This window comes from Amblyomma maculatum, chromosome 9 (genome assembly GCF_055883805.1).
Source record: "Amblyomma maculatum isolate TAMU_Amacu chromosome 9, ASM5588380v1, whole genome shotgun sequence".
In the NCBI taxonomy this organism is placed as follows: domain Eukaryota; kingdom Metazoa; phylum Arthropoda; class Arachnida; order Ixodida; family Ixodidae; genus Amblyomma; species Amblyomma maculatum.
This window is the reverse complement of record NC_139352.1, coordinates 96,179,817-96,206,166: the sequence shown is the minus strand read 5'-3', so window position 1 is coordinate 96,206,166 and position 26,350 is coordinate 96,179,817. Positions and strand designations below refer to the sequence as shown.

The following is a 26,350-nucleotide window of genomic DNA, read 5'->3' as shown; positions in this document are numbered from 1 at the left end:
TGAAGACTGCTTCTTGGACTTCAGTGTTGCGCCAGGTGACTTACATCGACGTAGCCAACAGTGGCTATCGCTGTCTTACCTGGGCCTATCAACAGCTGTTGCGCTGACTTGATGGGTCCCATGACGGTTCTGTCGTACTGGTCGTGTGCGATTGCAGTCACATCCGCGCCGGTGTCGACCTTGAAGGTAAAAGGAAAGTTGTTCACAGTAGCAGTAATTCTCCACGGCGTGTTCACTCCCACTTTGATTTCGCCTAGATATAGCTCTCCGAGATCTTTTGGTCGTTGTCGGATACTCGAGGTCTCGTCCTTCGGCTTAGACATGCAGACGCGGGCGTAGTGACCTTTTTTCCCACACTGGTTGCACGTCTTATCTATTGCGAGACACTATGTCTTCGTGTGGTCACGCACACCACCACACCACTTGCAGCGTTCGTCTCCCGTCTTGTGTGTACGTTGAGGGTGCGATTTGAAAGGCACCTTCGCTTCGTTGCGGCGAGTTTTGACGTTTGTCTGGCCGCGAACTTCTCCCATGTCGAGAGCTGGCTGTTCGATGGAGCGAATTTCCGTGTGTTGAAGTTTCACGCTTTTTGAATTGCGGGCAGCTGTGATTGCTTTTCCGAGACTGAGTTCTGCGTCAAGCTGCAGGCTCTTGCTGAGTTTTACGTCTCGCAAGCCACGAGCCTGTCCGGAATCAGTTCGTCTTTGAGAGTTCCGTAATCGCATATTTCGGCCATCTTGAACAGTTCAATCGCAAATGCGTCGACGTTTTCATGCTGCTCTTGTTTCCGAGAGTTAAATCGCGCTCTCTCATAGATGACATTCTTTTGAGGTAGGAAATGCTTTTCAAAAGCACTCACCACCGTGGAGTATGATGCCATCTGTTCGTCTGTCAGTTTCAAAGCAGTGAGCACGTCCTCCGCTTCTTCGCCCATGGCGTAGAGTAATGTGTTGATTTGCGTCGTCTCGTCCTGTCCTGTCAGATCGGAGATGTGTTGGTAGCGTTCCCACCTGCGGTGCCATCGTGTCCAATCTTCGGGCTTGCGGAAATCGAGCTTTGTCGGCAGTTCCACGGCGAGCGGGTTGAACGTCATTCTCGGAGTGCCGCTCGCGCGCTCTTCGTTCGCGCCGCGAGTGTCTGGCATGACGCTGCGGACAGCGAGCCCAACGCGTTTACGTTGGGCTCGCTGTCCTTCTGGGTGTCACGCTGCGTTGGTTATCCCGCCGCTGCCACCATATGGTAGACGTAGCCGGTATAACAAGCAAAACTGTTTATTTATTCATTGGGTAATGGCGCCCGTTTTCGCTCTGCTTGTCGTGGTCGCCCATGCCCAGGTCTCCAGCGGTCCGCCTGGTTAGCTTGCCGCTTGGTGCGCTGTCGTCAGTGGCTCCCACAACACCTGCTAAAGACCGGGCCTAAAATAACAAAATTCCGGAAAGGCTTCTTAACAATGTCCAATAAGCTCCCAGAACGCCCCAAACATGTCCCACGGTGGCATTGTTTGGGACGTAAGTAACTTCTTGTTTCCCTTGGGATGTTTTGGGGACTTTTATGGGACTTCTCCAGACTCCTAGGACACCCCATATTCCATAATTGAATACCTGGGATATCCCTGAGATGCCTGTATGTTTAGGATATCCCTGGGATTCCTGTGTGTTGTCTGGGTGACCAGCCAGTGTCTCCTCAGTTTGTAAAAATATTTTGTATTTTGTAAAAATAGAGAAGGGGCGCTAGACGAGCAGACGACGTAGAGTTCCTGTATATTGTTACGGGGCGGAAAGCCGATAAACGCAGGAAAAGGGAACAGAAAGAAGGTGTCTGATGACGGATGAATGCCGAAGGACTTAGGGCAAGCACTTCCGCAGCGCCAACGAAAGAGTCATAAAGAATAAGCATATTCCGGGCAGCTGGCGGCAGAGTAAAATGAATTTAATTTATAAAGAGAAAGGAGAAAGGGTGCACATAAAGTCCTACAGGCCGATTACCATAACATTGTTATATACAGGTTGAGAATGCAGGCGGTGAAATTAAAGATGCAAGCATGGGTAGAAAGTAACACGATACTCGGAGAACTTCAGAACGGCTTTAGAAATGGTAGGCGCTTAGATCATAACCTGTTCGTGCTATCTAGAGTGAAAAATAGACCTTAGTATTTGGACTTCCTGGACCTAAATGGGGCGTACGACAACGTAAACAGGGGACTCCTGCGGGACATATTAAAAGAAGAAGGTATCGGTCATGAAATAACAGAGTTCCTAGAGGAAGTATAGCGGGATAACAAAGTAGAAATGACATGGGAAGGGATAAGAAGTACGGAAGCTGTCAAGGTATGCAAAGGGTTAAGACAAGGTTGTCCTCTAGCACTGCTGCTGTTCATGCTTTATATGATAAATATGGAACGGAGGATACAAGAAAGTAACCTAGGTTTTAACCTGTCATATAGATTAGGCGGAATGGCGGTAGAGCAGCGCCTCCCCGGTTTAATGTATGCAGGCGATATTGTGCTGCTAGCAAAAAGTCAGGAAGAATTGCAAACTCTGGTTAAGTATTGCGGAGACGAATGGGACACTCTAGGCTTCAGTTTTAGCGCAGTTAAGTCGGATGTGATGAGTTCTAACAACTTAACTGATCAGGGTCTTAAAAAACAAGGCCAGGAAATAGCTAGAGTAGCAGAATATAAATATCTCAGGGTATGGGCAAACGAAGGAATGGCATACATTGAAAAGCATGATAAATCACTTAAGGCAAAAGGGCGAAGAAATTCCTGGATAATGATGCTTAGGGCATTGTGGGGATACAACAGGTATGCGGTTTTGAGGGGTATTTGGAAAGGAATTATGGTGCCCGGGCTTACTTTCGGAAATGCAGTTTTGTGCCTAAAATCAAAGGTACAGTCGTCATTAGAAATAAATCAGAGAGCCGTCGGCAAAACCACAAATGAGGCGGTACAGGAAGGTATCGGCTGGATATCTTTTGAAGTACGGGAAGCTCAGAGTAAAATGTTATATTAGGAACGCCAAAGAAATTGGACAGTAACAGATGGGCAGCTAAAGTATTTAAATATTTACACCCAAAAAGCGTTGACTCACAATGCAGGAAAATAACTAGGAAACTAACCAGTAAGTATGCTGGTCACAAGGACGAAGAAATAAAAAGCGTTAAGCAACAGGTGAGAAACACAGAAGGTAAAAATTAGATTAATTCGATGGAAAGAAACAAAGTGTGGACCTATACCCAAAGTGGAAAAGGTAGATCAGGAAGGAAGCTTTCTTTGATAACTCAAGAGGCAGTGCCCTACTTTTTGAAGCTAGATCAGGGTGTCTTAGAACACGCAGCTGCAAAAAGAAATTTAACAAGGAAGATGACACATGTGTCAGTATGTGGTACATCCACAGAAATAATTAACCATATTATACTCGAATGTAATGGTATTTATCCAGAAGTCGATGTCGATCACTCTTCCTGAAGCTGTGGGGTTTAGAGATACCAGTGGCCGGGTGAATGAACCTGCGATGGAAGCTATCAAAAAATGATTGGAAGATTGGTAGCTTAAAAGCAGAAAAGTGATATAATTTTAGTAATGTAGAAAGAAAAATTCAGTAAGTAGAATGAAGGTATAGTTAACCAATCTAAAAAATTAAAGAGCACTGCAGAATCTGTACTGGAGCAACGCAAAAGCCCGGATACTGCTGTTGGTTGCTTCTGGTTGCTTCTAGTTGCTTCTATAGTTGCTTAATTCATTTCTTGTTTACCCATTTTAGTCTTTGGTACTGTCAAATTGCGCGACCATCCTTTCCTATGCCCTTTTTCGGCTCTACTTCCGGTTGCGTGACGCCACATCCTCTGCGTTACATTAATTCCCTTCTTGTTTATTCAATTTAGACTTTAGTACTTTGAAATTCATGAAGAAACTCATTCATAAGAAAGGACCTTAAAAATTACAGACCAATCAGCTTACTGTCTGTTAGGTATAAGGTATTTACTAAGGTAATCTCCTATAGAATAAGGACAACCTTAGACTGCAATCAAGCAAAGGATCAAGCAGGTTTTCGGAAATGGTACTCCACTATCAGTCATATCCATACCACCAATCAGGTGATAGAAAAATGCTCGAAATATATCCAGCCCTTATACATTGCATTCATTGATTACGAAAAAGCATTTGACTCAGTTGAAACCTCGGCGGTGATGCTGGCTTTGCGAAATCAGGGGGTAGACGAGCTGTACGTGAAAGGGCTGGAATATATATATATATATATATATATATATATATATATATAGCGGTTGCACAGCAACCATAGTTCTGCATAAAGAAAGTAACAAAATTTCCATAAAGATAGGTGTTAAGCAAGGATACACAATCTCCCCAATACTATTCACAGCTTGCTTAGAGGAAGTATTCAGACTTGGAATGAGAGCAGTTAGGGATAAGGATAGATGGAGAATACCTCAGTAATCTGCGATTTGCTGATAACATTGCCCTGCTAAGCAACTCGGGGGATGAACTGCAAATAATGATTGATGATCTAGACAGGAAAAGTAGAAAGGTAGGCTTGAAAATCAATATGCAGAAGACTAAGGTAATATTCAACAGCCTCGGGAAGGAACAGCAGTTTACATTAGGTAGCGAAGTGCTGGAAGTACTAGGCGAATATGTCTACTTAGGACAGGTAGTAACCGTAGATCCGCACCATGAAAAGGAAATAGCAAAAAGAATAAGATTGGGATGGAGCGCATTTGGAAAGCACTCGCAGATTATGACTAGCAGCTTACCGGTATTGCTCAAGAGGAAAGTATACAACAGCTGCATCTTAACTGTACTCACCTATGGGGCTGAAACGTTGAGGCTAACCAAGAGGGGGTCCTACTTAAGTTGAGGACAACCCAGAGGGCTATGGAGAGAAAAATGGTAGGGGTAACATTAAGAGATAGGATGCGTGCAGAGTGGGTCAGAGAAATAACTCAAGTTACCGACATTCTAGCGGAAATTAAGAAGAAATGGGCATGGGCAGGACATGTAGTGCGAAGAGAGGATAACCGATGGTCGCTTAAGGTAACAAACTGGATTCCAAGGGAAGGAAAGTGTAGCAGGGGCGGCAGAAAGTTAGGTGGGCGGATGAGGTTAAGAAGTTCGCAGGAGTCAAGTGGATGCAGCCAGCTCAGAACCGGGTTAATTGGAGAAATATGGGAGAGGTTATCGACCTGCAGTGGGTACAGTCAGGCTGATGATGATGATGATTACTTTGAAATTGCATGCAAATTCCTTCCTATGCCCTTTTTCGACTCTACTTCCGGTTGCATGACGTCACATCTTTGAAATCATCCTAACTGACTGCCTTAATTAACTACTTTATTGTTTGGTTCTTTCAAATTGCACGTCAATCGTTTCCTATGCCCTTTTTTGGCTCGACTTCAGTTGCGTGGTGTCGCATCTTTGACGCCACCCTAATTGACTGATTTAATTAACTATTTTAGTATTTGATGCATTCAAATGTGGCGCAAAGCCATTTGCTAATGAGACCATTTTCGCCTTTACTGTTACATTTTTGCTGTCTCAATAATTTATTAGCCTAATTATTTTTTGCTTACATTACGCAGCCCTCTATCGATTGACACCGCTGAACGTTGCTCTACGTTCTGAGGAACATTGCTCTACTTCTCAATTACTCACAACAGCTGCGAACGCGATTTTGCGTGTTTTGCCTCTAATTAATTACCTAATTATCTTATTGGTCTAATTAATATTTCGGACACAACATTACGTCACCCTCTATCGATTGACACTACTCATCAACCCTTACCACTTCCCAGTTGCTCTAGGCCGATAGGTTAATTAGGTAATTAATTACAGGCAACAATGTAAAAGTCCGCAGCAGTTGCTCACAACTGCTGCGGACTTTTACATTGTTGCTTGTAATTAATTACCTAATTAACCTATCGGCCTAATTATTTGTTCCGCAACAACATTACGTCCGCCTCTATCGATTGACACCACTCATTAACCTCTACTAATTCTCAATTACTCACAAGTGCTGCGTACACGATTTTGGTGGCGCGGCCTGCGGACACGGTCTGCGGACAGGAATCTGTGAATATAGCGAAGTAACGCATTCGCGTTAATAATAATTAAGATATAGGGGGGAAAATGAGCATGATAGCAACTGCTACCACCCCGTTTTAAAGGGGACGCTCCAATATTTCATCCATCCCATCCATCCATGCCCGATTCTCCTTCGTCCATAACACTATCTTACCAATACTTTTGGTAGAATATAAGGCGATGAGAGCTTATTTAAAACAGTCGACACGCGGTCCTGCATACTGGCGGCACTATCGGGATCCACTGCCGCAGAGTTTAGCAGAACATTTAACTGCTATGGTTAGGTGCTCGGCACTATCGGGATCCACTGCCGCAGAGTTTAGCAGAACATTTAACTGCTATGGTTAGGTGCATGGAGGAATCCTCCATGGTTAGGTGCGTCGAGCTGCAGTGCTGCACGTTGAAACGAAAGTGGCATCGTCATAAACTAAGCTTTGTGTTAGTTTCAGTTTCGGAATTGCTCATTGCCAAAACCAATTGTTGTTATCTTGACAAAATCAAGCTTTCGGGAAGACTTTTGACACTCCAGGCTAGTCGTATTTTAACCAAAATTTCACCAATAAGTTTCTCGTCAAACGGCTGTACATGGGCGAGCGAGCTGCCAAACTCTTTCCATATGCGCTGAGTGTTGTGTATTTATTATGCGCTCTTTGAAATGAAGCTTGTTAAGAGCTTTTCTACTCGCAGTAAATTGTGCAGCGCGTTCATAAGTGCATTATTTTGGTGATCGAATATCAAACAGTGACCATCTTTAGCCGCATTTCTTTCTTGTTTTTTTGTTTTGTTGAGTTGTCGAAGTAATAAAAACATATGACGCGACGCCTTATGTTGCGGCGCAGCGCTACAACGTGCACAGCTGTCCCGTAGGAAATGTGATATATAAAACTAATCTTTTCATGAGCACTTACTTCTTGCTGTGGTAACGTGGAGTAGAAACATTTCGCAGTGTGTCTGCGTACTGGGTTCTTCGACAAGTAATGGCCCGCAAAACAAACAGAGTGCGCGAACTACTTTCTTCACACGCGCGGAGGAATGACTCGGCGCAGCTGTTATTCGGTTCGAACAGCCGTCTCCCACCTCCCTCGTCGCGTCTGAGGGCCTGCTGTTCGGTTAGTTGAGTGCTCGGTTAATTTTATTTCACCGTTCATCCAGCGCCTGCTGCCGGCCCTGAGTAACAGCCATGGATGAAGAGTACGACGCCATCGTGCTAGGCACCGGGCTCAAGGTGAGCGCCGTTTGCGGCAGCCTCGGTGGGTGGGGTGTTTTCGTGTCTCCAAGTCGCCGGCTTCGCTCGTTAGGCCTAGCCGGCTTACAGCAGCTCAGTTTGTCAGAGCTCGCCGCCGAATGTATGCACTGGCCGCGCTGGCTATGCGACACTGCAGTGAATTGTCTAAGTTTCGCGCTTATCTGCAGGCTGGACAAACCGCCTACACAAGTAGTGTTGCTGTTGCCTGTTTGACAGGCCCGATCTGGCGCCTCGCAACATACTACTTGTCGGGCCGCACTAGCTCCACGTAGCTTGACCGACATTCTGGGTGTCGCGAGTGCTGTGTTACTGTGCGCCCGTCCGTGCGGGTTCGAGTCTACGCGGATAGCAGACAGCTGCGGCCCAGCCAGGGTCTGGCCATGTAGGCCTAACCCATTTGTGTAGCCCGATGTTTCTCTGGCCCCGGCCCTAGCTGTCAGCTGAGCGCAGTGTTCGGCACGCCGCCTGACCCTTTCTTGACAGAAGGCACGGATATGGGGCCTCGCCGGCACGCGATCGACCGGCCTCGAGTACGGGGCGGTTCGGCAAAGCGGTCGCCGCCACCCAACGACGTGTTCGTGCATGCGCCGCTCTCGGCGTTGCCGTGCTGCTCGCACGTTGACCGCCGCCAGTCGGGAGGCCCGCCTTCGAAAAAACAAACAAGGAGTACGAGAGTGGTTGCTTGTCGATCTCGCGAGGTGGCTTGCGAAACGGGTCGACAACGGTTTCTGGAGACGCGGTCTTTTTATTTTTTTGTGCTCTCCCGACGAGGTCGGTGCCATTAGGTCGGCCAAGCATTGCAGCGGTTTTCCGGGTCTCCTTGGCGAGCCTTTGTCGCCGCCTGGCTGGAGGTGCCACACGCAGTGAATCACGGCCTGCCGTTGTCACCCTGTTTGCGTTGCAATTGCTTGCCGACACCTGCGTTTGCCCGGAAAACAATGTCGATGATGATGTATTAAAGCTCATGGGTGAATTCCAACAAGGTCTTAGTGAAAATAGTATTGTGTTTACACTTATCTATGGCTGCGCCTTCTGAATTGTTTGGCGGCGTATACTTTGCTTGTAGTGAGGTCCGAAACGTACCCTCTGTGGTGACGGCAGAGGTTGTTTTACTGAGGCACTGCTCATGCTGCTAAACAGGGAAAACAGCTGCTAGTTACAGCACTTGGTCTGAGTTTAAATAAAGCTGCGACTTAAGCAAGTTTGTTTTTGATGTGCACTGATAATTGTTTTTGTGCTAATTACAAGACAAAAAGCAGTGCAAGATTACTGTAGATGTAGCAGCTGGTCTCACCAGCCTTATCCCAGATCTTTGGCAGGTCATTTGCATCTTTTGTGGCAGCTGTAGTTTTTTTATTGTGTACTGAATTGCAATTTATTCCCCACCCTGTGCATTTCATGTTTCTTAGGAAAGCCTCAAACGATTCTCTTGCCGCTTTGAGTGTCAGTGTCTTGGTGATGCTTTCTAATCCTTGGCCCTTCATTCAGAAGGGCTCCTCAGAAGTGGAATAAATGCAGTATGTGGCAGGTGGGGCAGCAAAGCCACTACATATTGCTAACTTCCTATTAAACACCTCTGTGGTAGCTAAAAAGTCAAAACGAGGTAGAACAGGAAGAGATGGGTTAAAAACGCACAAAATTTACAAAGGCATCATATGGACACACTGTGAGATGAAAGTGCCAAGACTAATATGTTTGGTAGGGTGGAATGAAACTCTATTATGGCATAGGCTCAGAGAATAGTGATTGGGGTGCAGTTGGCAGAATTTGCTGAAAGGAAAGATGTGGGACCTGAGTGGCTTTTCTACATTGAAATGCTGCCGCATTTGAATGGATGCAAGGCATGAAATGTGCCTATGTACTGTTCAAATACAGTGGATGTGAAAGATAACCCAGGTGGTCTAAATTAATCCAGAGCCCTATGCTTCGCCAGCAAAATAAAAGATTAAAAAATGTAAGGACTCCTAGGACATCACGAAATCTTAAGTGCCATAGTTGGGTGAAATTATAACTATCAAAATGAGGTGATAAGGCAAATGCTACTTGAAGAGTATTGAACAAAACAAGAGAAGAGAATGCACTTCATTAACGGTTTAAACGTGAAATCATTAGAGGCCCCATTCTTCTACGGAAAAGTTTCGAGCATACCCATGGCAACTAGTAGTTGACAGGGGCCTGGGAAGGTACTGGTAGTTTTGCAGGTTGTGAGATATCATGAGAGCCCAAGACATAATTGAGCTGGCAGGAGCTGCCAACTCAAGCAGCTCCTTTTAAGAGATTGAGATGGGAATCGAACCCTTCAGGACCCCCAGGTCAGAACCCGACGCACCTGTTACGTATCACAGAATCAATGTCATTGCACGAAATCTGCGATAAGTGTTCTCAGCCTGCGCATGGTGCACCTGTTGCGTGTCAAGCAGTGTGCCCATCATGATGGGCATAAACAAACACCGTAGTGGTACACCCAAAATAGAAAATAAACTGTCTCACCTTATGCCTGTCTGCAAATGAGTGGTATTCTGGGGCACTGCAAAAAACTAAATATTTCATAAGTGTGCACCATATTGTGATTTGGTCTTTACAAAAGTGCACAAGAATTGCAGATTTGTTCAGTCATGAAGGATTTTATTTCCAGAATACTGTAGTTGCATTTTTGACCGAAAGCTCACACTGTAGTTTCTACCATGGCTTTATGATTAGCCGTAAGTTTGGGTATTCAATTTATCATTTTCGTAAATGTGTTTCTCTTGAAGTTTAGATTGTGTTAGCTGCTCTGCTGTATCTTTTTTTGTTATTGTATGTAGTTATTTGAGAAACAAAGGAATTCGACATTGCCAGCTAGTGTTGCCAGGTGGCATAATTAATTTTTGTGGCAAACAAGATAATTCTGGCACTAATAATGAAAGCAGTACCACCAAGAAAATACTGATTGTGGTTGTGACTCGAGAAGAGAAGCATTGCAAGTGATGCCTGGGGGAATAGCACTGTAAATTTACTGCAGGCTCACAGTAGAACAGGGGAGATTTTGCATTTGGAAATCTGACAGCCCTGTATGCACACTCCCTCATGACTCGAAGGATACCACTTGTGGGATAATTTAACCTGGTGCTCACCCTTGAGAGGTGTGGTGTCCCAAATGATAGTGGCCTGTGGTTGATGCTGTTAGATGAGCCAATTGCGATCATGATTAGAGCCACCAGAAGGCTTGTGTTTGGAAGGAGTGCCTGACATACTCGTGTTGTCTGTCTGAATATACCCAGGTAGGATAAAAATGGTGCCCCAAATGGCATAAGTGGAGCCCATAGGAACAGTGCATTTTGTGCAGCGATCCCAGTCGGGTGCAGAGATACTGCGGGACAGCACCATCTGTCTCACTAGAGACACAGAGCTGTTATAAGCAAGGTGGTGTTTGTATTGTCCTTTGGATAGTTTGTGCAACTTCCACTTTGTTTACAATAGCTGATCTGTGTTGAACGGTCTGGGAAGTAAGCAGCTTAACATATTGTGAAAGTGTTAAGTACCTGGAACTGATTCTGGCAGGTAATGGGTTGTAGTGCTTTAGGTGCAGACACATCAGGTTTGACCCCGCCGAAGTGGCGCAGTGGTTACGGCGCTTGACTACTGTGCCCAAGGATGCGGGATCAAATCCCGGCCTCGGCGGCCGCTTTTCGATGGAGACGAAAAGCTAGGTGCCCGTGTGCTGTGCGATGTCAGTGCACATTGAAGAACCCCAGGTGGTCGAAATTTCCGGAGTCCTCCGCTACGACGTCTCATAGCCTGAGTCGCTTTGGGATGTTAAACCCCCACAAACCAAACCAAACATCAGGTTTGGGACAGCAGCTCACTCAGAAAGTTTTGTTGCATGTTACTAGCACTCTCATAGGCAGAAACTTGGGGATACAACAAAAAAGGCTTGGCATTATATTCTGGCGCCTAAGTATGCTGTGGAAAGGCAAAGAAATTTATTAAAGGAACTAACCCTTGTTGTTCAGAACATATGTCTAGCCTCCCAGATGATTATGAAATTACCGTCTAGTCCTGGTGTAGCCTTTTGGGCCTTAGCACTGTCTTCACAGTCTAATTTACACCTCTATTGTCTGTTCTAATTACACGTAATGACCTATGAAGCACACATTTTGGGCCTTTTAACCGATTCCTTACAATGGCTATTCAGATTTTTCAGTTTGAGCAGTGGTGAAATTCTACAGTAAGAGCATACTGGGCGGCTTTTGCAAAAAAGCACCATTCATTACATTGCAAAAGGACTACTTCTATTTTGGAGTTGGGCTTTTCCATCACCCATAGGAGGGTGTAATTTTAAATATTCCTTCAGCATCTGTCAGCACATTGAGCAGCAGTCTTCTCGTAATTTTTCAGCATTGACAGTAGAACTTGTGCATTCAGGCAACAGCTTTGTGCAAGATAATATTCGTTACTCTTAGCGGGCTGATGTGATTGCTCCACTCAGCTTTGAACTGCCAACAGGCACCCATTTGGCACGTTCAATTCGGCTATTACAAAATTAAGTCCATTGCTCTCTGTGCGTTTTTGAAGGTACCAGTCACGTTAGCAATTTCATGCCACATATTTGCGCTGGGCGGCCTGGGGTCCACCTTGGCACTGTACAAAGCGCAAGCAATTTATTTTGCTTACCTGCTAGTTTGAATGGACTTCTGGCACTTTCAGTACTCATACTACCAACATATTAATGCAAAAACAAATGTTCTGGAGTTTTATTCTCCTGCTTTTATGAATTTTTGGTTGTCTTAAATTTTTTTCAGCTTTTTTCAAACATTGTCTGTTAGAAGCTGTATCTCATTAAAGAGGGGGTTCTCTTACGTACACGCATATTCTACAATATGGAAGGAAAGAGTAGAATCGTGGCTTTCCGTAATTTTTTCCTTTTTGCTTTTGCTTTTGGTCACATTGCTGTGTCTAGATTTTCTGGAGAATTTTTTCTTGAACAGTATAACTTGAATAATTTTTTATAAGCCTTTTGCAGCAGCATTTCATACTTGCACTCCTCAGTGTCATGAGCTTATGAGTGTTGGTTAGAAAGTGGAAATTAGGTGCCTCCTTTTGGAGCTCACGCTTGTTGTCGTGGCAAAGTAGCCGCTTCTCCACCTAAGCAATCGTCGCCCATAAGAAAAGGGAAAAAATACCCCTACTTTTATTGCAAGAAAGGAGACAAGTTTGTTGTAGGAGGTGTCTGCAGCCCATCACTCCTACAGGGGGGTAAGTTCTGCTCCAAACCTTAAAGACCCACTGTCCACCCTCCGGTCGAAAATACTTTCTTCCCCGTTGACTGTGAGACTTCACCCCTAGAACGCAAGGCCGCAAAATGCTTTTGAAAAGAGTAACTAATAACGCAGTTACAGCCACCGCAATCACCCGATTCTGTCATGCTTCTCTCCTTCCGTTCCCTCGCAAAGGTCTTTCACTCTCCTGCCCGAGGTCGTCTAGCCTCCGCAAGACAAATTCCCCTTCCTCCTCCGCGTTTGGCGGGAGGTGGGGCGTGGCACTCCGCGAGGGGAAAAAAAGAAGAAAAAAAAACGGCCGAGGGATTGCGCGCCGCTGGATTCAGTCTGGCCGTGGCGAGGGAAAAGCGCGCAGCAAGCGGTAGACACCCATCCTTCTCCCGTCGGTCAGCGAGACGGGCCAATGGACGTCGTTCGCGATACGTACGTCATTACTGTGGCTCGTCGGGCCAGCGCAGGAAACGGGGAAGCTGGCTTCCCGGAGGAGAGCATGAGAGAGCTTTGAATTGTATTTTCGATGCTTTGCGGTGCGCGTGTCACTGTAGCAGTTTGCACAGACTATCTCCGGTTCCTGATCGAAATACTGGGCTCCTTTGCTTAAAAGGGTCTTCCCTGGACAGTGGCCCTTTAATGCTATGCCATAAAATTTAGCAGAACCTGGTTTTACTGCTCAGTGGACCTAGGAAACTTTTCTGTCTGCAATGAACTACACAAGTTCTAATGATTCTGCTGTGGAAATAAACACATAGTTCAATATGGAGTCACTTTGTTAAGAACAAATGTGCCAAATTTGCATAAGGCACAAGCATACTTGGAAGCATTATAGGGTGATGCCACGAGGGTGCAAGTTGCTATAAATGTTCTCAAGAGTGTTGGAAAGCCACACGGCATATCGTTAACATGTTGAACTTAAGGTAGCCTCAGCATAGCTGAAGCAACAACGTGAGCCACTGGCATAAGGTTACGAAGTAAATGATCTGAAGGGAAGAGGCTACCCTTGAGTGCTGTCAATCCTCCCTGCAGGCAGCATAGACCAGTGCTCAGGAATTTATCGACACAAGCACAGGAACAAGGATGTGTTTGGTTTGGTTTGTGGGGTTTATTGTCCCAAAGTGACTCAAGCTACAAGGGATGCTGTAGTGGATGACTCCGGAAATTTCAACCACCTGGGTTTCTTTAATGTGCACTGACATCGCACAGCACACAGGCGCTTTTCAATGGCGGCTTCTAGTGGCTGCCGATGCCGGGATTAGATCCTGCATTCTTGGGAACAGTAGTCTAGCGCCCCAATCACTGGCCACCCTGTCGGGGTTGACAAAGATGCGAACTTTAATCTAGTGGTGGTGCTTGAGTGCATCAAAGTACTTTGGTAAACTCCTCGTTTGAATCTATCAAGTGGTCAACAGCTTTTAATTCGACATGATTTTCAGATGTGAAGTGTAGAAAACAGCATTTTGTCTGCTAGTGGTGTTCCAAATTGTTGCTCAGGTCAGCTGTGATATATTAAGCATCTGTACATGTATGTGCTTTTGTTTTTCCTTGTTGGAGATGCTTGCACAGTTAGCACTTTGAAAAGAAAAACATTGGAGTCAGATTGGATTTCTTTATATGTCAGGAAGAGAAAATTGCACTTATTAAAAGCGTTTGGCCTAGAAAGATGTTCTATTACAAAATTCAGTTCAGTTCAGTCGTGTCCGACTCTTCGTGACCCTATGAACCATATCACGCCACTCTTTCCGGTCTCTCACTATCTTCCTAACATCACATAACTTCATCTGCAGTGCCTCGAGGGTGCCATCTAACCATCGCGTTCTCTGCCTACCCCTTCTCCGGTGACCCTCAACCTTTCCCAACATCAAATCTTTCTCCAGCGACTCCTCTCTTCTCATCAGATGACCAAAGTAGCTGAGCTTTAACGTTAGAATTTGACCCTCCATTGAGCAGTCAGGGTTTATGGTCGACAATATCGACTGATTTGATCTTCTGGCCGTCCAAGGAACTCTCAAGTCTCCGCCAGCACCACAATTCAAACGCGTCAATTCTTCGGCGGTCAGCCTTCTTCACAGTCCAACTCTTGCATCCATACATCACAACTGGAAAGACCATAGCACGAGTTATAGGGATCTTGGTTGGCAGTGTAATGTCTCTGCTCTTTACTAGGCACTCAAGGCTAGCCATGGCTCTCTTTCCCAGAAGCAGGCGTCACCTAATTTCATGGCTGCAGTCTCCTAGCGGGGTAATCTTGGAGCCCAAGAAGAGAAAATCTGTCACAGCTTCCACTTCTTGTTCCTTGATGCTCCAGGACTTGATAGGGCAAGACGCCATGATCTTTGTCTTTTTAATGTTCAGTTTAAGCCCAAACTTCTCACTCTCTTCTTGTACGTGCATCAGAAGTCTCTTGAGTTCCACTTCACTTTCTGCCATTAAAGTGGTATCATCCGCATATCTAAGGTTGTTGGTACGTTTCCCAGCAATCTTCACTCCAGCTGAAGACTCGTTCAGACCAGCCTTCCTCATGATGCACTCGGCATATAGGTTAAATAGGCAGGTCGACGGTATGCAGCCTTGTCTCAGTCCTTTCTCAATCTGAAACCATTCAGTAAGACCATGCCCAGTATTTTCCAAAACTCATTTTACTGCTCCAAAGCTGTTCCAAAATGGCTTTACTGCACCCTGAGCTGCTCCTATACCTTCCCCCAATGCGATGGGGACTAGTGCCTCCTGCTGGTCTCAGAGGTACCAGTATCAACTCCCACTGCTCCGGGGTCATGTTAGGCAGGTTTAATTGATTGGGTTTATCTGTGCACATCTAGTGCAATGTGTGTGAATGGGGGAATATAATTACACGATGAATATTAGTCTGTGGTCTAGGTGGTGGTGATTGCTGAAAATGATTGTTTGGATGTATTTGAGGTGGTAGGAGCCTGTCAAGGATAGTACTCTGCTATTCTGGTGTGGGGTAGAGAGACAGATTAAGCCGGAGGATCTCTAGATGGGTGAGAGGGTGTAAAGGTCTGTGTGTGGTGCTCGCTAGGTATATTCTCGTACTAGGGTGTTGGCCCCAATTTTGAAATGGAGGCTTGCATGTCCTGGGGTTATGACATGGTCATTTTGGAGATGGTTGCCCAGAACATGATCTGCGTGCAGTACATGGCCACTCTTGTAGGCTCTTCAGGCAGCTTGGAAGTCTAAAAATGTAGGAGTTGTGGCATGCAGTGCCTCTCAGTTTGGTCGTCGTGGCTCTGTGATCGCTTCTGCAGCCAGAGTGGGGCCGTGAAAGATGCTTTGAGAGGGCATTGGCAGCAGCGCAGGCAGTGTAATTTTCGCGCATGCCTTTGTGATGTTCAGTGAATTGTGGCTGTCGGCAATTCGGCAGTGGAGGGATGGGTTGGCTGAGAAGCACCAGCCTTTTAGCATGCAAAGGTAACGAGAGGGCGCAGAGGCACTGAGGTTAAAATTGACTGCAGCTGACTGAAGTAACCTTTAGGTGGATTGAGATGCATGGAAATTATACAATCTATCGTATGCATTTCTGGTGAGGATGCACTTTGAAGTGTTTTTTAGATAAATATGAAGAGTCTGGAAGATTTGTTGGTGCAAATTCAAGGGTACTTTCAGTGTCTGTTCTAGCTGTTACATCCTTAGCAGAATAGAAAGCATGCTTATGTCAAGATTGTTTTATTAACGTAATTTGGCACATGTTAGCTGCAGTCGCTTAAGCGCTGTAAAACTCCCATATAACCAACTAATTTTGGCACAGGATGGGGCAGTTTTTCGTCTTTGGCAACATGTCAGTCTTGTAAAATACATCTCACTGTTCAGCTGCTTGCATTTGTGCACCCGTGCACCTGCAATAACCAGATTTATGAAGTCTTGTGATGGTGAATGCGAATGAAGCAGCACTGCTTGAAGGTGTAGTGACTGATTTTCTGAGGTTGACTCATTACTGATAGCCGCAAGGCTCCAAACACCTCTTGCAGATGGAAAGCACATTATACTTATGTAGCTGATTTGCAGCGTCTTGCATTTGTTCATTTTGTGCACACAGCATTGGCAGGCATTTGTTGCTAAAATGGGGCCTTGGTGGCATGTGCAGGAATGCATCCTCAGCGGCATGCTGTCTGTGAGTGGCAAGAAGGTGTTGCACATGGACCGCAACAAGTACTATGGGGGGGAGTCTGCTTCCATCACACCCCTGGAGGAGCTGTTCACCAAGTTCAACCTGCCGGCCAGCCAGCTGGACGAGTATGGGCGCTCACGTGACTGGAACGTGGACCTCGTCCCCAAGTTCCTCATGGCCAATGGGCAGCTGGTCAAGCTGCTGATCCACACGGGGGTGACGCGCTACCTGGAGTTCAAGTCTGTTGAGGGCAGCTATGTGTACAAGGCGGGCAAGATTCACAAGGTGCCCGCAGACGAGAAGGAGGCCTTGGCGTCTAGCCTGATGGGGATGTTTGAGAAGCGGCGCTTCCGCAACTTCCTGGTAGCCGTTCAGGACTACTCCTTCGACGACCCCAAGACGTGGAAGGATGTGGACCACCAGACCACAACTGCCTCCCAACTGTACGAAAAGTTTGGCCTCGACAAGGACACGGCCGACTTTACGGGGCATGCGCTGGCCCTGTACCGAGACGATGACTACCTGCAGAGGCCATGTGGGGAGTTGATCCGGAGGATCAAGTTGTACAGCGACTCCTTGGCTCGGTACGGCAAGTCGCCCTACCTCTACCCGCTCTATGGCCTTGGCGAGCTACCCCAGGGCTTTGCCAGGTGGGTGCGTCTCTGTGGCTTTGGTAATGCTGATGTAATCACAGGCAGCACCGATGGAACTGGCGCTAAGGCCCCCGAGCAGTCTCTTGAAGTTTTCCCCTTCACGTTGCAGTGCCCTTAATCTGAACATGTTTGAATAGCCTTCAATGCAGAGACTGCAAAAAGTTGCCCAGCTGTATAGGTGGCGGCATCAATAGTTCCAGGTTAATAGTTCCAGGTTGGCTCAGCAGCCATGGGTCAGAATTGCCGCCACTCTTGGCCAAACCTTTCTAGGTTAGGTGTCTGAAACAACATTAATCATATTGAGTATTGTAAGAACATCTGCGTGTGATAGTGATTTTTGCAACATAGTGCAAAAAAAAAAACACTTCTTTTTTTCATCATAAACTCATAAGCGTTGTGGGAAAGACAACCCAACATAGGTATAAAAGCCCCGCTTCGACCAAGCTGTACGAATGTGCCACATAGCTTAGGGTTAGCGAGTCTGAATGCAAATATGTGCACAATTTTTTGGCTTATGCTTATGCTGGCTTTGCTCACTGTAAAAGGAATTGCATAATCTTGGAACAGTGCTCTCTGTTGCATTAGTGAATTTTCACGAAAGACTAGAGTTGTGTAACTGCTATGAAGTGGTCTCCTCGACCATTATTTCAATTACCATGGAGAACCTGCATCTAGGTCATGGCGTTTACTCTTAACATACAAAAAAAAAATTGAAATCTGCAAGTATTGAAGGATATTTTCGCTGTAGGATTAACGTCGTTGTAGTTGATGCCTGGTATGGTATTCTGGAGGCGCGGTAGATTGTTCGTGGGCAATGTTTTAACGCATTAGGTCAAGGCTCTGATTGCTGCAAGTCTTGTGTGCAATGCTACAACGCAGGTTTCAGAGCACATGCTCCTGGCTCCTTGTTTTGTCACATTCATGTGAAATTTCACTGCTTGTTGAGCATTCCTTCGTGAAGTTGATCATTCCAACGCCTTGAACTGTGTTGTCGTAAAGGGCGAGGCCATGCATGGGAGTGCTGCTTTAAGGGGGGACATGGGTCTTAAAATTGGTTTTGTTATTTATTACCCAAATTTTATGAAACCTCACAGAATTCAGATTTTTCCTGCTGATTTCAAATATGCAAAAATTTCTCTTCTAGGGCAATTAGTTCTGAAGTATTAGATAATTATTTCTATTGTCTGCTCAAACAATAGGGAAAAAATGCTTACCAGAAATTAATTTTTAATATACAGATAGATACTATAAAGGTTAAGGAGTGCAATGTTGGAAGCAGTTTTAAAATTATAGCTAATAATAGAGATTTAGCAGCCCACTGAACTTCACTCTCACAGGCATGACTGTGTAAGGATTTCAAGATAAGATACAAAAGTTTTACAAGGGAAAATAAAAAATGTGCTTCCAACATTGCATTCCTTACACTTTATAGTATCTACCTGTATATTAAAAATTAATTTCTAATGAGCATTTTTTCCCCTATTGTTTGAGCAAACAAAGAAATAATTCTCTAATACCTTTAGAACTAATTGTCATAAAAAGAAATGTTTGCATATTTGAAATCAGAAGAAAAAATTGAACAATTCTGTGACGTTTCATCAAATTTGGGCAGTAAATAACAAAGTTAGTTTTAAGACCCATGTACCCCCTTAAGAGCATTGGCCATGAGAGCACAAAGCTTGGTGAAATGTATGGCAGCTGTGTTCGGTTGATGCCTCTTGGGTGTCAGTTGCCCAAAACAAAAACAGGTGAGTGCACAAGAGGAGAGGGATTCTTTATGGAAGTCTAGGGAACGTCTACTTGGAAGGCATGCAGAATACACATACAGTTGAACCCGCTTATAACAATGCTGCAACACCACATTATCAGTTACAATTAAATCTGGTCATGTGAGCCAACCATTGAAGAGACTAAAACACGCACTACAACACATGCATACTCATGTGCAAAAGCACATACGTATGCATTAGGAGCTGACCGCTGAGCCGACCCAGGGCTGTAATTGTGGTAACCGTAGGTAACTATGCAGACAGGTTGTGCATGCTGGGGATGCTTACATACCACGGTGACAAAAAGGAGGAAAGGCACTTTCCAGTCTTCTACAGTGGAACAATCCAATATTATTGCTTCTGGGGTGCCTCTTGAATATTATTTTTCTTGTCTACTCTAATTTATGTATATAAAACATGTCAGGGTGCCAGTGGCAATGCATCGCTGGGCCACATGCCCAATATGCAACTTTGTCAAACACTGAGTTGCTTTGTTAGGAATGCCAGTGACGCAGAGGTCATCATTGTAATGGTGACAGCGCCGTGTCAAGACGAATTCTTGCTTGCTGACCGATGAGGCAATCATATCAGCTGCCATCTGTGCCGACATCATTGACAAAGGGGATCCTATGAAGAGGCATTACAGATTATAGAATCCAGACAATTTTTGCTGGTGGTCCCTCATTCTGGTATGTGCTGCATTATAGCTACGCACTATAGCTGTAGAAAGGTGTCAACGAAATATGCTGTCAACCAGTCAAAGCTGGCAGTAGGAATTGTTTCATGCAAAGAAATCAACGTCGTGAGCCCCTTTCTTGTCATTAAATATAATTAATTTTTCATTACTTTTCCTTTTGGCACAACCCAGTTATAACAATTATCGGTTATAAAAATATTTCCACTTCAATATTTTAAGTGGGTTTGACTGTATTTGAAGTTGGAGGCTGGTGGGACTGTCCTGCATTCCGGGCTGACTGTGATGATGCTTTGTGACCTGTGCAGGCTGAGTGCAATCTACGGCGGCACATACATGCTGGACAAACCCATTGACGAGATAGTCATGGAGAATGGCCGAGTGGTGGGTGTACGGTCAGGCAATGAGACTGCACGCTGCAAGCAGGTCTACTGCGACCCCTCCTACGTGTCTGACCGAGTGGAGAAGGTATGTTGAACACCCTGCACGCACCTCCTCTCCTGTATGCCTGCCTTTGCAGAAACTGTCCTCAAAAAGAACAGCTAGATTTTGAGGAGTGAAATGGGTACAGCAAGAATTCAGCCGTTTTGATACAGCTGCATGTTTCTGTGCCATAAGCATGAAATGCACCAAATAGCCAGACTAGCTGCTGCGTTGGCACCCTGTCATTTTGCCTGTGGCTAATCTAATCTATCCGAAATAGTTTTCTTTTTTTCTTGTTACGTGCTGCAAATTTGGGTTTTACTGCTGCAAAAATTACTCCATATCTTGCTTCAGCTGCTGTACCCCTGCTGAAATAATTTTGGCACAACAGAAATTTGTGTTCAAGTCAGCCACTGAGTGCCTTGTCACTGCAGTCTTTTCTTGCCACTTCCATGGCCACTACTCCGGGACAAAGCTTGTAGCTCTGCTTGCCATTGTGATGTCGTTGCATGGAATTAATCAGTCATTGCCCTCGTTATGGGGGGAGCAGGGTGCAGATTGCGCACTGGTAAATGAAAATGAGGCGTGCCGGTTTCCTTTGTGGTGGTGATCTGCTTAAGGGGAGACGCGGGTCGAAAAACGGCGATTTTCAGTAAAAAAGTCACTTTTGTGATTTTGACTGTTTCAGCAACACTGATCCTTCCTCTTTAATATATAAAAAAATCAGAGCCGAAAACAGTCGCGAAATCATTTAAAAAGTCTGTTAAAGCTCGCAAGGTGGCTAAAGAAGGGGCAGATACGACCCATGTTCAAGCGCGTGACGCGTCAAATCGCGGCGTCGCACGCCACTGAAATTTTGCAGGGCGGCAGGCCTACGCTTTTTCTCCCTAAAGCTGGCTTTGCCGCTTCACAAACCCCCAGCAAGTAATAAAAAAAAAAAGTTTCGCCGCCCAAACCTAGCATTTTCACTGGCCATTTAAATCACGTGGTGCGATTTCGACCACGCCATTGGCTGTCAGTGTGGGAAGCGGCCATAGCTCGTCTGCTCTTCATGCGACGCGTAGCTCGCTGTCACGCTTGCCCGCTAGTTTTCTTTCGGCGTGTTTTCAAATTTCATGCATCTTCGTGCTCGTCGCTGCGATAGAATCCGAGAAGAAACGTGACTTTCGGTGTCGAAAGTACCGATCAAACCACGCGTTCAAGGGAAGTCACCGGCAAAGTGAAACGGCGTGCAGTGGAGACGTCCGCGGAAGCTAGGCCTAACCTCGGCGGAGGCGACACTTTTGACAGCTCGAAGCCGGCTGGGCACTGAAGTTTCAGTGACAGCTTAGACGATTTCACCAGTGCATTGGATAAGAAGATAAGGATCTTCGAGCGTTGAGGAGACCTAGTACGGCGAGTGCCTTTATCGGCGAGATCGGTGCCGCGAACGCACTGGCGAGCGAGCAGCATGTCGGGAGCGCGGACGCTGCTAACTTTCCGTTCGCGAGTTGGCCAAGAAGTGAAAAGGACTCTCGTCGTTTCTAGAGCTGCGTTGCAGCAGTGTAGCGTGTGCCACGTCCGTTGTGTCGTAGTCGTGCGCGGTGTGCAGCTCCGGTGGACGACGCCCTTCAGCCAGCCCGAGGGAGATTTTTGCCGTGAACGTCAATGCAGGGGTTGCGGCGCTCGTTATTGGTGCTGGATACAATCAACTTTCCCGATTTTGTGTGGTTCTTGGTTTGCCGAAACAAGTGCACCATAAGGAGTTTAATGCCATAACAAAAAATGTGCACCTTGTGGTTACAAAGCAGTGGCTGACAGAAGCAAGTTCTCAGCATCACTAAATAGCCAAGAAAGCACGCCTTGAGAATGCTGCTCACAATGTCACTGTGGGAGCAACATATGATGCTGGTGAATTCTAAAACTGTGCACTGTATCATAATACCCTGGCCTGCATTGTGTGCAATTTTCATGCAGATAGTGCTGCTACAACAGCAATAAACAGCTTTTGTATCTTTAAATCGCATTTTTCTCGAATTCGTATTTTGGGCCGAATATGAGTTTTGTGCACAATATTTTATGTCGTTATTTTAGTTCAATCAACACCAAATTTGGCATGCATAATCTTTAGGATGTGTAGAATGCAAGTATCTAGGTTTAAATGCAATCAGCAGTATTTTTGGGCATGCAAATTAAAAAAATTATCTGGTGCTAGCCACTAAAAACAAGGCACCAGATATAAAATTGTCTCAAAACATTGCATGCCAAGGGAATGTTGCTATGTTGCTTATTTGCACTCAGTGGAGTGTTGGGGACAAGAAGAACTAGTTGGCTCTGCCCTACCATGCTTGCTGCTGTGTACAGCAGCTGCACAAACATGCATTGTTTTTCACTTATGCATGGCATTTAGAATATGAAAACATTAAGCTATTTTAAAACTAAAAGCATGTTTAGAAAGAGGAGATCAATCTCTATAAGTGGTGCAATTTTCATTCACCTAGCATCAATATTAAGAAAAAAATGTTTTCGAGTAGCATCTCCCCTTAAACAAGAGAAGCACTCTGTTGCCGGCTGACTAAAAAAAAAGGGGGGGAAAAAATGCCATGGGTACTAGTTTCAAATCTGGAAGTGTGTAATGCTTGTTAGTGGAAAGGCGTGATTTGACCGTAAGGGTATGAAGGTCTTGAAAGCTCTGTATTTTTCAACATATCTTCTTTAAGCTTAGCATGCGAGTGCAGAATAGAATGCCGATTTCAAATATGCACTTACATTTCAAATATCTCATCTTGAGGAGAAGATACGGCAAAATACCTGTCCTTATAGTGTTTTTTACCGGTCCTTTATGGTAATTTGCTGTTGAGAAGGCTTCCTTTCTAACAGGCAGACATTTGAGGAGGTCCATCGCACATCCTAGTTTGTTTTTTTTTCCTAATTGGTATAATTAATATAATAATATTAATAATTAGACTAAATAAGTCTGCCACGTATGTTTTTCTTTCCAGCTTTGTTGTACGAGCAAGAAAATCACATTATATGTATTTCATTAGCCTAGGCAGTGGGCTTTTTAAATGTGTGCATGTTTCCAAAAGAGGTCTCTGATGAAAATTTACCATAATGACCTGTAGTTGGACATGTTATTTGGACATATCATTTTTTGATGAGGTATTTGAAATCTAAATGCATGCTTGCAATCAGCATACTATTCTGCTCTTGTGTGCTGAGTTTCAACAAGATATGTTGAAAATAAAGAAAATGTTTCTGAAGCACTCATCCCCCTTAACTTAAAACTTGTGCCATTTTAGATGCCTCTTATTAAACAAGTACTGGCTATTTCTAGAAATTAGTTGTGATTTGCAAAATGACCCTAACAGATTCAAGTATGACGGAACTTAATTTATTTTTCTCTTTTTTTTTTTTCCAGCCCATAAGGACCTTTAATATTTGATGTAATCCATGATGTATACCAGCACAGCACAGCAAAAAATGCAAAGAAAATGCTGTTGTACTGGTATACATTGTAGAACACCAACTAGCCCGCACTCTCTTACCCTTTGATGTAATGTCCTGTCACTTCAGACTGTTCAAAACACTGAACAAATATTAAGCTTTGGGTGCACTTGTCAAGTCCAATTCTATCAAGCGTAGCTTAATCTGTGGGTATATATGGTAGCGCTGGTGGCATTAGTGAAAAGCAGCTGTGTGAACCACAAGATTGGTAAATTTGTGTCACCGCTTGGCTTTTCCAGTCCAAGCGACAACAAGTGGTGTGGCAGTCAGAATTTGGATTGTGCGTCACATGTCGTGGGCTGTTCTTTTCAGGTTGGACAGGTTGTGCGGTGCATCTGCCTGCTGAACCACGCCATCCCCAACACCAAGGACTCACTCTCCTGCCAGATCATCATCCCCCAAAAGCAGGTCAATCGCTGCTCAGGTGAGCCCAGGTTTTGGAACTGCTGTGCTAGAGCTTTTATGAGTGCCATGTGAAGCATTTGTAAGCTGACCCCCGAATGTGTGAAACTTCCTCGGCAAAGGCAGTTTGACCCTAAATTGAATATGGGTTGACATTCTTTTTCTTCAGGGTTGCTGGAGCAAGCGCTTAGTCTCTTGCTCCTTTGCTCGTGAGCTCAGCCTCAAACCACATCTTAACAGCAGGGTATAGTACGCACTTTGGTCCGCGAAAGGAACGGTGTGTGGTAGTGCATACAAATGCCTTACTTCTTTGCTTTCTGCACTCCATGCACTTTTCTGACTCATCGAGCTGTTGCACAGCTGAGACATTGTTTTCCGATTCTGCAAGACTGATCACTTGTTGCCTGAATGCCATGCTGTACTGTTACCAATGTTGCGGGGACGTGTTGGTGCTTGTCGGGCACACAAATCACGCAGCCCTGAACTACTTTTGGCCCCTCATATGGGTCGACTTGACTCCACACGTAGGTCAACTCTAATTATAAGTAGACCGAAAAGTTTGTAAGTACATATTCAAAATATCGAATTATTTGAAATTTGAAATCAGCCTGGTTAATTGGAAGATGTGGAGGGGTATGTGGGAATACTTGATCCTAAATTTGCCACAGACCAATGACGCAGTGGCCCCTCAGAGCTTCAAAATGACACCGAAAAGTGATGTTCTTAATATGGCATAGCACCCCAACCCCAGTGCTTCCCCCCCCCCCCCCCCCCCCCCCAAAAAAAAAAAAAAGTGCTGTCTTGGGATCGACCTGCAGCAGTAGTATCCTGTTGTCAAGGTGTCTCATCTCTCTCTGTGCAGACATCTACGTGTCGCTGGTGTCCCACACGCACCAGGTGGCGGCCAAGGGCTGGTTCATCGCCATGGTGAGCACCACTGTCGAAACAGACAACCCCGAGGCCGAGATCAAGCCGGGCCTTGACCTGCTTGGACCCATCACCCAGAAGTGAGTGTGCACCACTATCAGGCAGCGGCACCTTTTGTGACTGTATTTCTCCATCTAGCCAGGGGTGGTCTGAAAGCCGTGTCATGTGAGGCCAACTTTGACCTCTTAATTTTTTGTTACTGTGGTGCCTGCACCCATGCCATGCATAGTTGCATAAGCTCCAAACCACGTTTCTTGAACCCTTGGCTCACAGTGGCCGTTTTAGAAGTCATGTGCTCCCTTGTTCAAAATGGACCATTCTTGCCCATTAACCTTCACACTGCAGCTTTTGATTCATTTGGTAACCGAGGTATGCTGAAGTAGTGGTTGTGAAAACCGTGCTCTTACAAGCGCAGTAGTTATCTGTACAGCAGTATAGAAGCTATGGTCACTCACTGATAGCTTGTAGATTGATACCTAGAAATCAATATTGGCGTGTCAAAATCTGATGTGTCAAACTGCTTATCTAAAAATATCAAAAGATTACCTTAAATATACTATTTAGGATTATAGCAGTACTGTTCATTTCTCTATTCAGCAAAACTGATATCAAGCTGACCTCTAAAGCCCCTGGGCTGAGGCAACACAACCACTTCGGCTCTCACTTGTAGACACAGCGCCTCCGAGCTGACCCAGCTGCGGGAATTTTTTTTTAGTCCTATCCTTCCCTTCATCTTTTGCTTCCCCGCCTTCATTCTTATAACTTTCCTCTCTCCTTCCTCCTTTTTTAGTGGCAAGGGTTGACCTCGTGTTGAGTGACTACTCCAGAGTTTGGCCATATTGGCTTATACTGTAAAAGCTCGTTAATTCGACACTGATGGAACCGCAAAAAATTGTCGAATTGTCCAAATGTCGAAATATCGAATGAACAACACAAAACAGTGTTTGCCGCAACAGGACGTGCTTTTATTTGGCAAAGAAATCTGGTATCGTCGTCTGCTTTTTCGGGCAAATTTGAGCAATAACAGCTATAACAGCTGCCAGGGTCTCTGTGGCACACACACCGTCAGGGATTTGTTCACAGAAGTTCTGCAGCACGGCACAGACAAGCCTTCTGCGGCTTCTTTCACTGCGCTTTGGCATTTGGGGCAACTGCTCACATTCGTCGTCGTCAGCGCCTGTCACTTCAGTTATTTCATCCTTTGTCAGCTGACTGGCAATGGCGACACCATCATTGGTCGACACATAATCAGCAGTCCTCACTGCAGAGGGA

At 45.3% G+C, this 26,350-nt stretch overlaps 1 protein-coding gene across 1 annotated transcript in view; it reads left to right on the top strand.

Moving 5' to 3' along the window:
• Positions 1 to 7,132: 7,132 nt before the first annotated feature.
• The window catches only part of Gdi (GDP dissociation inhibitor), a 52,815-nt gene continuing 33,597 nt past the window's right edge, over positions 7,133 to 26,350 (top strand). Inside the window, exons 1-5 of the mRNA XM_084579352.1 lie at positions 7,133 to 7,325; positions 16,701 to 17,374; positions 20,149 to 20,308; positions 24,062 to 24,173; positions 25,014 to 25,158. Coding sequence (XP_084435478.1) covers positions 7,281 to 7,325; positions 16,701 to 17,374; positions 20,149 to 20,308; positions 24,062 to 24,173; positions 25,014 to 25,158 — 1,136 coding nt within the window. The 5' untranslated portion in view covers positions 7,133 to 7,280. The remainder of the gene's footprint in view (positions 7,326 to 16,700; positions 17,375 to 20,148; positions 20,309 to 24,061; positions 24,174 to 25,013; positions 25,159 to 26,350) is intronic.